This window comes from Delphinapterus leucas, chromosome 16, assembly GCF_059928025.1.
Source record: "Delphinapterus leucas isolate spDelLeu-1000000601 "Yukka" chromosome 16, BTC_Dleu_Yukka2, whole genome shotgun sequence".
NCBI classification, from domain to species: domain Eukaryota; kingdom Metazoa; phylum Chordata; class Mammalia; order Artiodactyla; family Monodontidae; genus Delphinapterus; species Delphinapterus leucas.
In genome coordinates this window covers 15,598,247-15,612,307 of record NC_143144.1, presented here as the reverse complement: position 1 = coordinate 15,612,307, position 14,061 = coordinate 15,598,247, and the positions used below count along the sequence as shown (strand labels likewise).

The following is a 14,061-nucleotide window of genomic DNA, read 5'->3' as shown; positions in this document are numbered from 1 at the left end:
TAAGTGACCAAAATATGAGAAAGGATTTTGAGGAAAGATCAGGGAAATGAAAAAAACCTTGTGTTGTTTAATGTTTAAGAATTTTATCACATGCCTCTTTCCATGTCTTCAAATTCTCATTTCCTGGTAATACCCACTGTACAGGTTAGAAGAATGGCAATTTCACTGATGCCATAAGAATGATTGTAAATGACTTTGCAGATAAGACTTCCAAAATAAACTAATTATGGATATCATTGAAAAGAGAGGGGTAATTCTGGTAGTTCCTTGAGCTGTTTTTGTTTGTTTGTTTTACAAATTTATTTATTTTTGGCTGCATTGGGTCTTCGTCGCGCACGTGGGCTTTCTCTAGTTGTGGAGAGCAGGGGTTACTCTTCATTGTGGTGCAAGAGCTTCTCATTGCGGTGGCTTCTCGTGTTGTGGAGCACAGGCTCTAGGCGCGCGGGCTCAGTTGTTGTGGCTCGCGGGGTCTAGAGCACAGGCTCAGTAGTTGTGGCGCTTGGGCGTAGTTGCTCCACGGCATGTGGGATCTTCGCGGACCAGGGCTCAAACCGGTGTCCCCTGCATTGGCAGGCGGATTCTCAACCACTGCGCCACTAGGGAAGCCTTGAAAGACATTTCTTGATCACTGTTTCTTTCCAGTGCAAATATGAGATTGATTTTAAAGAATCAGGGTTATAAATGTGTTCATTTAAGGACATTTTCTCTTTCTTTTCCCCCTAGGGAGCAGGAGCGTTTGGATATGACGTGTAAACACTGGATGTTAATTTCTACTACTAACCCCACAAGTCTGGAAGATGAAATTGTGGGAAGACTTCTAAAAATTCTGTTTTTTATCCTTGTTGACTTCCTGTCTATTATATATGTTGTTATAACTTCTTAGAAAGCTGACTTCCCTTACTTTACATGTGAATTTCATATTGAATTACAGTGAATAAAATTTTGTAATTTAGTATGTTGAGTGATTTTAATTTGATGACATCTCCAATTATTCTAGAGGCCAAAAGGACATTGCAATAAAAACAACATTGTATATTATTTAGTACTTTCTGTTTTATAAAACATTCACATAAATTGAAATGGAATTTTTTCCAAAAATCTACACTGCTCTCATAAAACTTCTTGATTTTTAACATGATCATTAGTTGATAGATGGACTAAAATTTGTAGGTGTAATTATGAGTGAAGTTGTTTCTTAAGGATGCGTACCTATGTGAAATTTTATGTGGTTCTATTTCTTTAAATTTATTTTTAAAATTTATTTTATTGAACTATAGTTGATTTACAATGTTGTGTTAATTTCTGCTGTACAGCAAAGTGATTCATTTATACATATATACATTCTTCTTCATATTCATTTCTATTATGGGTTATCACAGGATATTGAATATAGTTCCCTGTGCTGTACAGTAGGACCTTGTTGTTTATTATATGGTTCTATTTTTAACACATCAAGCTTAATATGAGATCTTTCCATACTGTATACTAATAGTTTATTCTCATTTTCTTACATACACATTTCATCTGTGTGTAGGTAGATTGTTTTTCTTAACCCTCCACAATTTTATGTTTCTACTAACAAAAACTTAAAGTTAGGAATAGAAATGCTTAAACAACATTCTTTTAGGAAGATAGAACTTGTAAGAAAGGAGAGAAAACAAGGTGCAACCTGTGTTGATTTTCTGTTTGGGACTAAATGCTCACAGTATGTCATTTAATGTAAGGCTCCCAGTAATCCTAGGAGGCAGGAGTGAGTTGTCCCATTTCACAGATGAACACACTGAATCCTGGAAGAATTATGCTAGCTGGAGACCATACCTAGGAAGTGGCAGAACCAGATCTTGGGCCTTCACAATCCATCATATCATATTGCCTCCAAAGGTAAATAATAATTAAACAAGTGTGGTTAAAAAACAATCTGTAGAGTTCAACGTTTTTTCACAGTAATGTTTTATTCAAGACCCTATGGCTATACTTTAGTATTGCCCTGATTTATTTTCTTATTCCACATTTAAAAATCTTCTATCGAAAAGAGAGATTAAGTTTACCCTTTTCTCATATCCAAATGGACAATGCATTCTCTTCCACAGTTTTCTTGACTCCCTCATTTTCTGACAGTGCTAAAATATAACTGTTGAACTTCTGCCCTTTAAGCCTTTGAAAAACAAAGTTCTCTTGTCCTTTAGACTTTTTGACATTTTATATTGGACACACATGTTTCATAAAATCCTGAACTCTTCCATGTGATGACCATCTTCTCAGATTTGGCCCAGACATTAAATGCAAGGTTTCATAAGAGACCTAATGAAGTGTGAAAGGAATCTGGGACCTTTGAGACTTATTACTTCGGTGACTCTTACTTAACCTTTCAGCGGTGTTGTATGTTTAACCATAAGCCAAACAGAGTCAAAACTATGTGAGCATTTGCTGTAACAGAATCTCTTTTTTCCCTACATAATATTGTCGAACACTTCCTTTTGGATATAATGTGGATGTGATGTGTTTCTCCCCAAGCCCCTCTATGTGGGATTTCTTGGAGCCTATTATTAATCAGGCTGTTGACAGGGAAGTCAAGTCACTCCCAGGCTCAAGCAATTGCTTCTTTTCTGTGTGCTTCCAGGCAGTCAACAATGTGGTTAGAAGCACGGATGCTGAAGCCAGGCTGCCTGGGTCCAGATCTTGGCTTCACCGCTTATGGTTTAATAACCTTACGTCTCTGCTTCCTTACATATAAAATAAGTGCCTGTGTCGTAGGTTTGTCGAGAAGATGACATGAGATGACGGGTGCAACGTGCGCAGCCGAGTGCTTGGCATATGGAAAACGCGCAATCCGTGGAGGGCTGCTGTCGTCAGCATCCTCAGGTGATGCTGAGTGTTAGCGAGCCTCCATCACCCTGCCTGTTCTACACCTCCCCCTTGCCCTTAGAATGACCTCATGTTATCCCATCCCGTTGGCCCGAGGATGTGATTCTGTGCCCCTGACCCCTGGCAGAGTTCTGCGGCAAGTGTAGGTATAAACTGGTTGAAACTGCGGGGCTTTTATTTGGTTATGTTATTTGGGGACCCGGCGATGACAACTGGATGTCATAGTGTGACCCCAGACAGCAGAGGGTACTTGATGAATAGCCTATTAAAAGAATGTTCATTGATTGATTGATCGATTGATTCTTTTTTTTTTAAATTTTCTTTCAAATGGGGCTATAGTTGATTTACAGTGTCGTGTTTCAGGTGTACAGCAAAGTGATTCAGTTATACATATATCTATTCTTTTTCAAATTCTTTTCCCACTTAGGTTATTACAGAGTACTGAGCAGAGTTCCCTGTGCTATACAGTAGGTCCTTGTTGGTTATCTATTTTAAATATAGTGGTGTGTATATGGCAATCCCAAACTCCCAGTTGATCCCTCCCTTCCCACCTTTCCCCTTTGGTAACCATAAGTTTGTTTTCTAAGTCTGTGAGTCTGTTTCTGTTTTGTATAAGAAATCGGAGTCTTAATATGCAGTCGACGTGGCTTTGTCATTGGAAATAGGTCACTTTTCCTCCACTCTTCAAAAATATTTGTTCAGTTCCTTTTTGGCACGTGTGGTGCTGGGCGCCCAGGTCAAACCAGTGAATACAACATAGTTCATGCTCTCCTGGAGCTCATAGGTTAGTGGGGGAAATGAATGAATACCCAAATAGTGCAACGGCCACTGGGGGAAGTATTAGGATGGACATGCCTGGGGTGTTATGAAGGGTGTGATGAAAGGTGTTCTGAGGGCCACCACGAGCAGCAACTCCTGGGAGCTTGGGAAACATGCAGAATCCTGGTCCCCCCCCTCCCCCCGCAATCCCCCAGAGCTGCTGAATTCGCCGTAACCAGATTCCCCAGTGGTTCAGATGCATTGAGAAGTGCTGATGTGGAGGGAAGCTCACGGACTCAGTGTTCCTACTGTTTGGCACTGAACAGGTATGTGACCTCGGGGCAAGTTGCTTAACCTCTCTGGGTCTGCTACTCCTCCTGTTAAAACAAAACAGAACCAAGAAAAAAACAGAAGTGGCATTAATACCATCAGCTTCATGTATCACATAGAAACACTGTGACTCTTAAATGAACTGGACTGATACTTACAGGGAGATAGATAACAGAAAGGAGTCCTAGAACTCTAAGACGTTGTTATAAACATCAAGAAGACAGGAGTAGCTCTGTGAAGTAAGGGACCTGTGACTACCTTCCGCAGGATTGGAAAAGGATTGTTTTCCTAAATGGCAACAATGTCCACAGCGTATACGTATGTATGCAGCCTGGGTTAGGTAAACACGAGTTTTCTGGAATTGAGTGACAAGTACTCTACAGTTGATGAAGCATTAGTGATTCTTTAAGTGTTCACTCGAATGAAATAACTTACAAGAAAACTAAGCCAGATAGCCATTCTGAGTTAGAATGGACAGTTCCTAACTTTGGGGCGTGATTGGGACAAACTGCTTCTGTAGAAACCAGGGTCAACGTTTTTGGGGATTTTTAAAAAATTTTTTATTTATATTGGAGTAGAGTTGATTAACAATGTTGTGTTAGTTTCAGGTGTACAGCAAAGGGATTGAGTTATACATATACATGTATCTATTCTTTTTCAGATTCTTTTCCCATGTAGGTTATTGCAGAATATTGAGCAGAGTTCCCTGTGCTCTACAGTAGGTCCTTTGAGAGAAGATCTGAAGCGTGTGGTGTGCACGTGACCACACAGATGCAGGCTGCTGTTCTGCACTGCTTCTGCGTGGCTATTGTTTGCTGCCCTTCCTGCAAGCGGTCCTGCTGAGCAAGCTGAAGGCAAGTTGCCACGTAGGCCACTCTGGGATCAGCAATGAGCCTAGACTTATTTATAAACCAACAGGAAAGGCCCCAGAGCTGCTCCGCCACCTGACCTGGGACCACGGTGAGGGAAGATTAGTGAAGGAGCACAGGAAGTCCTTGGTGGCCAACTGGGTTTTCAGTCTCAGCCCTTTGCCCTTTCAGCCTGGGGGTGGCTACAGACTGTTCTCTGAAGGGTCAGTGTCCCTGGACTCCTGTCTGAGGTGTGGCAGGTACAGAGGCTGACCTTTCAGATGTTGTTTACAAAGTTGATTATGACTTATCCCGTGGAGATCATTTACTCAATAAATCTTTATCAAGCGCTCACTGCCTAGCTTTGTAGGCACAGGGAAATATTTTGGTCCCTGTCCGTGAAGCCAAATCCGGCCTCTGTACCCCGACACTGAATTAATTTTCAGAGGCAGAGTTTTGGGTGAAGTAAAAAGAATAGCTTTATTGCTTTGCCAGTCCAAGGGGGCCACAGCAGGCTCATGCCCTCAAAATTGTGTGTCCTGACCTGGAGGGGCTAGTGAGGAGTTTTATAGTAATGGTTCACAGAGGAGGGCGTGATCAGCTCCTGGACGTTCTTCTCATTGGTTGGTGGTGAGGTAATTGGGAGTCAGCATCATCAAACTTCTGGTTCCAACCAGTCTGGGGTCTACGTGCTTGTGGGCAGCAGACCGTTAACTTCTCCCACCTGGTGAGGGCTTCAGTATCTGTAAAGAGCTCCAAGACATCGTTATGTGTATCCCTTGAGAGGGAAGCAGGACCCTGCCCCAAGGCGGCGCTATTGTTTCTTGACTGCGCCTCCCTTGTCCGAATCCCCTCCCTTCCCTGATTAGCAACTCTTTGAAGCTGCTGGTTGGAACTCAGGGAAGTCATGGAGGCTGAATGAACCCTATTTCCTGTAATCAAGAAATGGGGGACACGGAAAGGCTTTTGTGCCCTTCTGCCGGGGGAGGCGGACAACAAACTGATAAGCACGTGAGAGTTTCAGATAGTTCCAAATGCTGTGCAGAAAATGAACTGGACCCATGGCAGAGAGGGTTTCTGTGGGGGAAGAATATTTTAATTAGGAGGAGCTAAGGAGCTTTTCCTGAGAAGGCGACAATGGAGCAGAGGCTTGACTGATGAGGAGCTAGCCAGGTGGAGATCTGGGGACAAGTGAGGACTTCCTGCAGGAAGAACAGCAGGTACAAAGGCACTGCGGTAGGTGGAGCTCAGCAAACCCTTAGGAAGGCCAGTGTGACTACAGCTTAGTGAAGAAGTGGGGAGTTAATTTTGTAGGATTGATAAAAATTTAGCTTCTACATAACTTCTCTGGTTTAAGGAAACTTTCTCATGGCAGAATAAGGAGAGAATGTGAGACTCTCTGATGTTCTGTGTCCTTTGTATGGTACACATCACAACTTACTTTAAACAAGGAATCCTCTCTCCAGGGGTTGCAATTTTTCCATGATTATTCCAGGCTGATCATGTCTGGCCCCTTACATGTCATGATGCCAGGGAGCTTCATGGCTCTACTAGATGAATGAAAAAGCTGTGTTTTTAGGACCACTTTTTAAAAACTGTAAGCAGAGCTAAAACTGCATCTGCTGTAGCTTATTTTAACAGCAGCCTTACTGACATATAGTTCATATACCATACAATTAATCTATTTGAAATGTACAATTCAATGATTTTTTAGTATATTTACGGAGTTGTGCAACTATTACCACAATGAATTTGGAACAATTTTATCACCCTAAAAAGAAACCCCGTACCCATTAATCCCCATGAGCAGTTACTCCCGATTTTCCCTCAACCTAACCTGCCCCCAACCACCCCTCCCGCCAGCCCTAGGCAATACTAATCTACTTTTTATGTGGGAATTTCATATAAAAAGAATCATACAATGTATAGCCTTTTGTGCCTGGCTTCTTAATGGCCAAATAATATTCCATTGCATGGATATACCACATATTATTTATCCATTGATCAGTAGATGGTTATTTGCATTGCTTTTATTTTTTTAATTTATTATTTATTTATTTAATTCCGGTACACGGGCCTCTCACTGTTGTGGCCTCTCCCGTTGCGGAGCACAGGCTCCGGACGCGCAGACCCAGCAGCCATGGCTCAGGGGCCCAGCCTGTCCGCGGCACGTGGGATCCTCCCGGACCGGGGCACGGACCCCTGTTCCCGGCATCAGCAGGCGGACTCTCAACCACTGCGCCACCAGGGAAGCCCCGCATTGTTGTTATTTCTGTCAATTATGAATAATGCTGCTACGAACACTCATGTACCAATTCTTGCAAGGGCATATGTTTTCATTTCTCTCGTGTATACACCAACTTGTGGGATTATTGGGTCATATGGTGACTCTTCCTTTCAACTTCTGAGGAACTGCTAGACTATTTTACAAAGCAGATGACCCACATCTATAATCCTTGAAAAGGTTTCTCTTGATCTCTAAAGGAAAAAGAACATTTTTGTCACCCTGATAATCCTCAGGATTTCAAATATTACACGGTAGGTCATGAAATAAAGGCTAAAGATGAAAATATTTGCTCCTTTCCTCTTGAGTTTTAAAACTTCATCTGTTTTCTTTAAATCTCTATTTTACGCTATCTAGCAATCAGAGCTCATTCTTTGGGCTCCTTTTTACCCATTTCATATCAGAGTTAATTACATAAGAAATTCCTCACATTTCTTTCAAGTACCTTAGGTCCCATTAATAAAGATCCAAGTTAATATGAGATATTTTTTCATTGATGGCAATTAGATTTATTCAATTAATTTTCACCGGATACCTACTCTAAGCCAGGCATGTTCAAGGGGCTGGATATTTTCTGTGCTGTTTCCGATTCTAGGAAGTTCACTCTATTAGTCATGTGGTTGGAGGAGTACTTTGTAGTGCAAATGATTCTCATAGCTCATAAGCAGTCTCTTTGCAGATTGAGTTTTTGGCCTTTGGTATTCATCAACTGCAAACTTCTTATAAAATATACTTTTGCCGCACTTAGTGAATCAAACACCTTGTAGATTATAATTATCAGTGTGGCAGGAGTTCCATTTGGTATTTCTTTTCCCACCCACAGCAGTATTCATTTCTTGATTTCTTTGGTGGTATACTGTAACACTGTGGGCTAAAGAACTTGTTGAAAAATAATCTTGACCAGCCAAAGAAAAGTTGAATTAACAGCCTTGCCAAGAATGACATCTAAGTCAAAATCCAGCCTTTCAGTTCATTAAGACCATAGTTGACAGAAGAGGGACCCAAGTTGTAGAAATACTGGTGTGGTGTGGGGTGCGGGCGACCCTTGAGGAGAGATTCAGGTCTACTTGGTAAAAAGGTTAATTTTCAGACTTGGTGTGTCACTGAGCTTTGTTGATTTCCTGGGCTGGTTATCATACCTGCTTGTCACTATAGGAGCTCTTCTTGAGTGAATTTCAAGAACTCGGATGCAGGTTTTAATGAGACATCCTTAAAGGATATTGTATATGACAGCTATTTGTAATCACTGTAAATTTGTCAATGGGTAGAATTTTCTTCTTCTAATTGTGTAGAGGAAAGGTAGGATCAGATTCCCAGTTGTAGTGGGGTTCTTTGGTATATTCATGAATACAGGCACTCGTATGATGCTTATTATGTTAGGCTATTTGGAGCACTTTATGTGGTTTAATTCACTGATTCTTCTCAACTGCCATATGAGATAGGTATCATTCTCCCACTTTTACAGATGAGGAAACGGGCACAGGAAGGAGAAGGAACCTCTTCAAGGTTACAGAGCTAATCAGTAGTCAGGCTTCAAGTTGTGTGTTTTTATCCTCTATTCTCTCCACCTCTTATTATTCAACCTCTTGGAGCCTCTGTTTCTTCATCTGAAAAATTAGTAGATTAAGTGCTACAGCAAGTGTGAGGTTCTACCTGCTGATCTTCAAGGCCTCTTGACTAGTTCTAAGACTCTGATTCAAATTGAGTAGTCTCAAAAGAACATGCACGACCGCGTGTAACTTAAGAGAAATAATCAGGACACAAAGTATCTTGAGTGCTGAAATACTCAAAAAGCAGCCTCTTTGAGCCTCCAAGGATGTCTGGAGGACCAGGTTCATGGAAGGAAATGCCCACAATTATTGTTGTCCATGATGTTGAGAGTAAACTCAGCTTTCACTTGGTGGGTGCCAGCATCTGTGTGATCAATCCAAGTATTTATCCTGTGGGTCATACCACTCTAGATTTAGAAATGTAGTGGTTTCTCTTTACATACAGACTGATGGATTTGGTTGTGGATATTAGAGCTGTTGGCATGCCTCCGTCTGAGCCAGCTGTACATCTGGGGTTTGACTGATGTTTGCTTTTTGTTGCCAAACGATGTGGCCCCTTCCTTCTAAGGTCACTTTTTTTTTTTTTGCGGTACGTGGGCCCCTCACCGTCGCGGCCTCTCCCGTTGCGGAGCACAGGCTCCGGACGCGCAGGCTCAGTGGCCATGGCTCACGGGCCCAGCCGCTCCACGGCATGTGGGATCTTCCTGGACCGGGGCACAAACCCACGTCCCACGCGTCGGCAGGCGGACTCTCAACCACTGCGCCACCAGGGAAGCCCCTAAGGTCACTTTAACCTAATAATCAACACTGACTCTTCTCGGTGAGGACAAGCCTTTTTCCAGTAAAACTTTGGCGTGTACTTTGCACGTACCACTACTCACTGTACTGGTATTGACTAGGTTTCTTGCTCTTTGTTTCTGTTGCATATGTTCACCTACCTATGATCATATTATCCAAACCATAGATCAGGAAATTTGAGTCAGACAAAAGAACTTTCCACCATATCCAATTGCAAAAGAAATCTTGGAAATATATTTTAAATTGGAGTTTCTTGGAATTGTTTTTATGTTTTATTAGAACAATGAGATTCAATATTTGAAATTTGGACTATTCTAGAGGATCCTGCAGTGGGAGGCACACTTCCGTTAATTTTACAGCAATTCTTTATAAGCTCTTATGGGAAACCCAGAATCCATCCCCAACCTTTCTTTCCACTAATCCCCACACCCATCAGTTACATGGCACTTCTTAATCTCTCAGATTGGTCCCCTTATTTCAAAATTCTCTAGGTGTTAAATTTTCAAATATATATTTTTGCCTCGGCTGTTAAATCAGCCTCTAACCACTTTCTCTCCCAGTCCATCTTCCAACGTGGTTTCCAAGAGTGATGGTTATGAAACACAAAGCCAACCATGTCATCCACTGTTTAGAATCCTTCAGTGGTTCCTCTTTGCTTCCTGGAGAATGCCTTCATATAAAGACACAGGGTCCAACCCACTGTAAAGGACATTTATTGTGTTTAGGCTAGTCAACATCCCAATTTGCTTTTGGAGAGTCCTCTCAAAGTGTCTTGTCTTCCTCTGAGTGAGATGGTTACATTGCCCAAACCGGGCCAGTCACACTTTCTCTTCTGGGAATTTGAATCCTGAACAAAACCCTGCAAGGATGGAGAAAATAAGACAGAGCCCATTCATTTCCTGATGAAGCAATGTAGCCCCTGCCAGTTAGATCTCCAAGTGGACCGGAGTCCTGGGTTCTCCGTTTATGTTGTCCTGCCAAGAGATGGGAGCTGTTGCTAACAATCAAAAGCCCTATTCCTGTTTACTTCCCACTTCCTACAAGTACTCTGACCTTGAATCATTTGTAATTATCCACTGTAGTTCCCTAGCCTGGGAGTCTTTTACTCCATTAAGACTCTGCAAACGCTCTTCCCCCAGTCTTGGAATGCCCCCTTCTCAACCCAAGCAGTGTTTCTGCCTCTCTGTTCTCTTAAGGTAGCACAAGTACCCTGACGGAGGTACTTAGCACATTCTAGTGATTATTCACCTGACAGTCTCCTAGATTGCAAAACCCTTTGTTTTCATATAATGCCTGACACAGCATAAATGATTAAGAATTCTTTGAAGAGTGAATAAGTAAGAACTGACAGTATAGCTTTTAGTCCATGTGTGGAGATTTATGTTATAGACAAGTGAGGCACATTTCCAGAATTCAAGAAATGGGTTGCAAGTTGCAGATCATAGAATCAACATAAAATGCATGAGACTCACCATAAGGTAAATTGCTGATGAGATTAAGGCAAAGTGATCAAAGTAGCAATGGTAAAGTCAGTCATGTGGCAAACACTGAGCATTTATTTTACAAGCTAAGTTTTTTTTTTTTAACTAGGTAAGTAATTTTAAGACATTATTTTTAATACTGCTTGGTTAAATAGTGTAGTGATTAAGAGCACAGAAGCTAGAGTAAAGACAGTCTTGGTTGAAATTGCGTACCTGTTTTTTCGTCTGTAAAATGAGGGAAACGGTACCTCCCTCATAGGGATATATACAAGTATGCAAAGTACTCAGCACGGTGCCTGGTCATTCTCTCTTTGCCACTGTCCCCAGCCCAATCCAATGTCTTCCTTCATTGCCCTGCTTTGTGCCCAGGAGGCTGACCCCTTGTGGGCAGCATTTCCTGGGCTCCCCCGGTGCCTGGTTTCTGCCTGGCTTTGACCAATGGTAGATGCCACCAAGCGATTTGAGAGCAAAGAGAGAGGTAGGGGTATTCTCTCCACAGTCACTCTGACTCTTTGTCTCTGGCAATAAAATGATCTCTCTTCCCAATTCCTACTCCCTTTGGGTGGTCCCTCCTTTGCAGGTTCTGCTCTCCAGGCACTGGTAACACTAGGTCTTCCCTTTGTTACTCAAAGTCCAGGAGCAGTAATCACTTCCCACCGTCTAGTATGGGTGTCTCTTGTTTATTCCTTTAATGTTGTCCACATTGCATTAAATATCTAATTATAGATAATCTTTCCCTTAAGATTCCTTCTCTTGGCTATCTGGGATAAATTCTGTTTCCTGCCTGTGCCTTGACAATTGCTTAAAAGTGTGAGCTATTATTATATTAAGTTGTTAATCTGAACAAATATATAAATTAATAGGTAATTATTAACATCAAACATTATGATGATATTAAAATACACATGGCTATTGAGTAGAAAGCAGGATTCACATCCCTCTTTAAAATCAAGTAGAAGATCTCACACACATTTTACTTCTATAGCTGGTGGTTTTGCCTATGGTTTGAAATAACTCCCAAGCACTTTGATGGGGAAGTATAAGAAGCTTTACACTGTGGTGGGTGGTAGGGATATAGGGGTGAGCATACCTTTCTGTGTGAGCACAGCCCTGGTGGGGAGGTGGATGGAGGAAATTCATTCATCAATTCATCAATTTCCATCTCTATTCAAATGTTCTTATGGAACATGTTTGACTTTACATTTTTTCTTTATAACTTTTGTTTCATGGGTTAGTTACCATCTTCTGAATTTTACCCAACAAACCAAAGTTGTAGCATATTAAATAGGTGACCCAAAAAATGTTTCCATGCCGAAACCATGGAGCAAAGTATTTGGACTGTCCACAGATTTTGGAGTGAAGAGACCCTGAACATGGAGTAGAGGTCACGCTTTTTCTCCCGTGTCATGTAATGAAGAAGACAAGAAGGCCAAAGCTTGCCATGTTGACCTGAAATATTGTTTGGAGCTGTCTGAAACTTTGTTATGTAGTGCACGTAAGTCAGACACTGAGGCAGAGGTATATTTAGAAAATTGGCACTGCTTCATAAAAGATTCAATTCAATGGTCTTATGATCAGTTTAAAATAACATTTATCAATTGCACCTGTATTTTCACAAGAAGAAACTGGAACCACTGGTACATTTGAACTGGGCAGCCTACCTTTGGAAGGAAACCCTTCCGCGGTCATCTATTATCTAGTATGATTACATCGTAGATCGTACAAGTTGAATTTGTAAGATACACGATGCCATGAGTGAATTCAGATGTGGGAAATGGCCTTAAACTGTCCTGGACACATGAGGGAATTTCCTTCTTCTCTTCTTCAATACGTTTATGGAGGGTCTACTATGTGTCAAGCACTGCGGTTGATCCTGGGCTAGAGCTATGAACGAGCACAGTGAGGGGCCACACAGCCTAGCCTTACCAGTGGGCATGCTAGGCTCACACTGCCTGTATTTACCTCCTGTCTCTGCCGCTTTGGTGTCCCAACTTCGGGCAGCTCACTTAACCTCAGGGGGTCTTAATTCCCCATCTATAGGATGAGTAAAAAGTAGTAGTTGCTCTATGGGATTCAATGAGATGATTATAACTACTTAGAATAGAATAGAGCTTGGCTGAGTAAGGCAACTGAAGAATTTCAGTGATCTACTGTAGCAAAAATATTACTCAGAGGGACTTCCGGGTGGTCCAGTGGTTAAGACTCTGCCTTCCAATGCATGGGGCATGGGTTCGATCCCTGGTCCGGGAACTAAGATCCCACATGCTATGCGGTGCAGCCAAAAAAAAAATATATATATATATATATATATATATATATATATATATATTACTGACAGTTCGAGCATGCATTCATTCCTTTGATTGTTTGATCATTCATTACTTCATTCCTTCATTCAATGAAAGCTCACTAAACAAAGTTCTATTCTTGCTGCCACTGTGCTCTAGAGAATAGTGATGAACAGGACACATCTGGTACCTGCTGTTGGGAGTTTATAGTTTCGCTGTGCAGACAGACAACGAGCACTTTACAGATGCTGTCGGTCCAACACCTGGAGATAAACTGGGTGTTTCGGAAACAGTATTCGTGAAGACGTAGGGTGTTTTTGGCTATGGCCTTGAAACCAAGCAATGCAGGTCAGAAGGATGTAAAGTGGAAAGTGTGTATATGTGTCCACACACACACACACACACACACACACACACAGAAGGAGATGCATATTCCATGTAATTTTACATCTCTCATTTCCATTTTCATGAGACAGGGTGGTGGTTCAGAGCATGGCCCTCTGTAGCCTGGATGCCTGCATTTGAACCTAGCCTGCCCCTCATTAACTGTGTGACTGGGGTCAAATTATTTAACTTCCTTCTAGTCATTTTCATCACTGGCAAAACGTGGATGATAATAAGAGCACCTACTTTTTAGGTTTACTGTGAGCCTTAGATGAGTTAATACAAGTGAGAAGACAGTGCTCCATTAGCTTGTACCCACCTTGACTCATTTTTCTAAGGTAGACTGGGAACAGCACAGGCTTAGCAATTAGCCAGACCAGGGCCTGAATCTCACTCCATCACTTACCAACTGAGTGACTCAGCAAGTAACTTAACCTCTGTAAATTCCAGTTTCCTCATCTATAAAATGAAGAT

The 14,061-nt window shown here is 41.8% G+C and overlaps 1 protein-coding gene across 2 annotated transcripts in view; it reads left to right on the top strand.

Moving 5' to 3' along the window:
* MRLN (myoregulin) overlaps positions 1-12,977 on the top strand; it is a 46,614-nt gene extending 33,637 nt beyond the window's left edge. The window contains exon 2 of one of the 2 annotated variants that reach the window (XM_089897516.1): positions 734-12,977. In XM_089897516.1, coding sequence (XP_089753642.1) covers positions 734-883 — 150 coding nt within the window. In that variant the 3' untranslated portion in view covers positions 884-12,977. Of the gene's footprint in view, positions 1-730 lie in introns of those variants that run through there. The other variant, XM_089897517.1, reaches the window with a different exon arrangement.
* Positions 12,978-14,061: the final 1,084 nt, after the last annotated feature.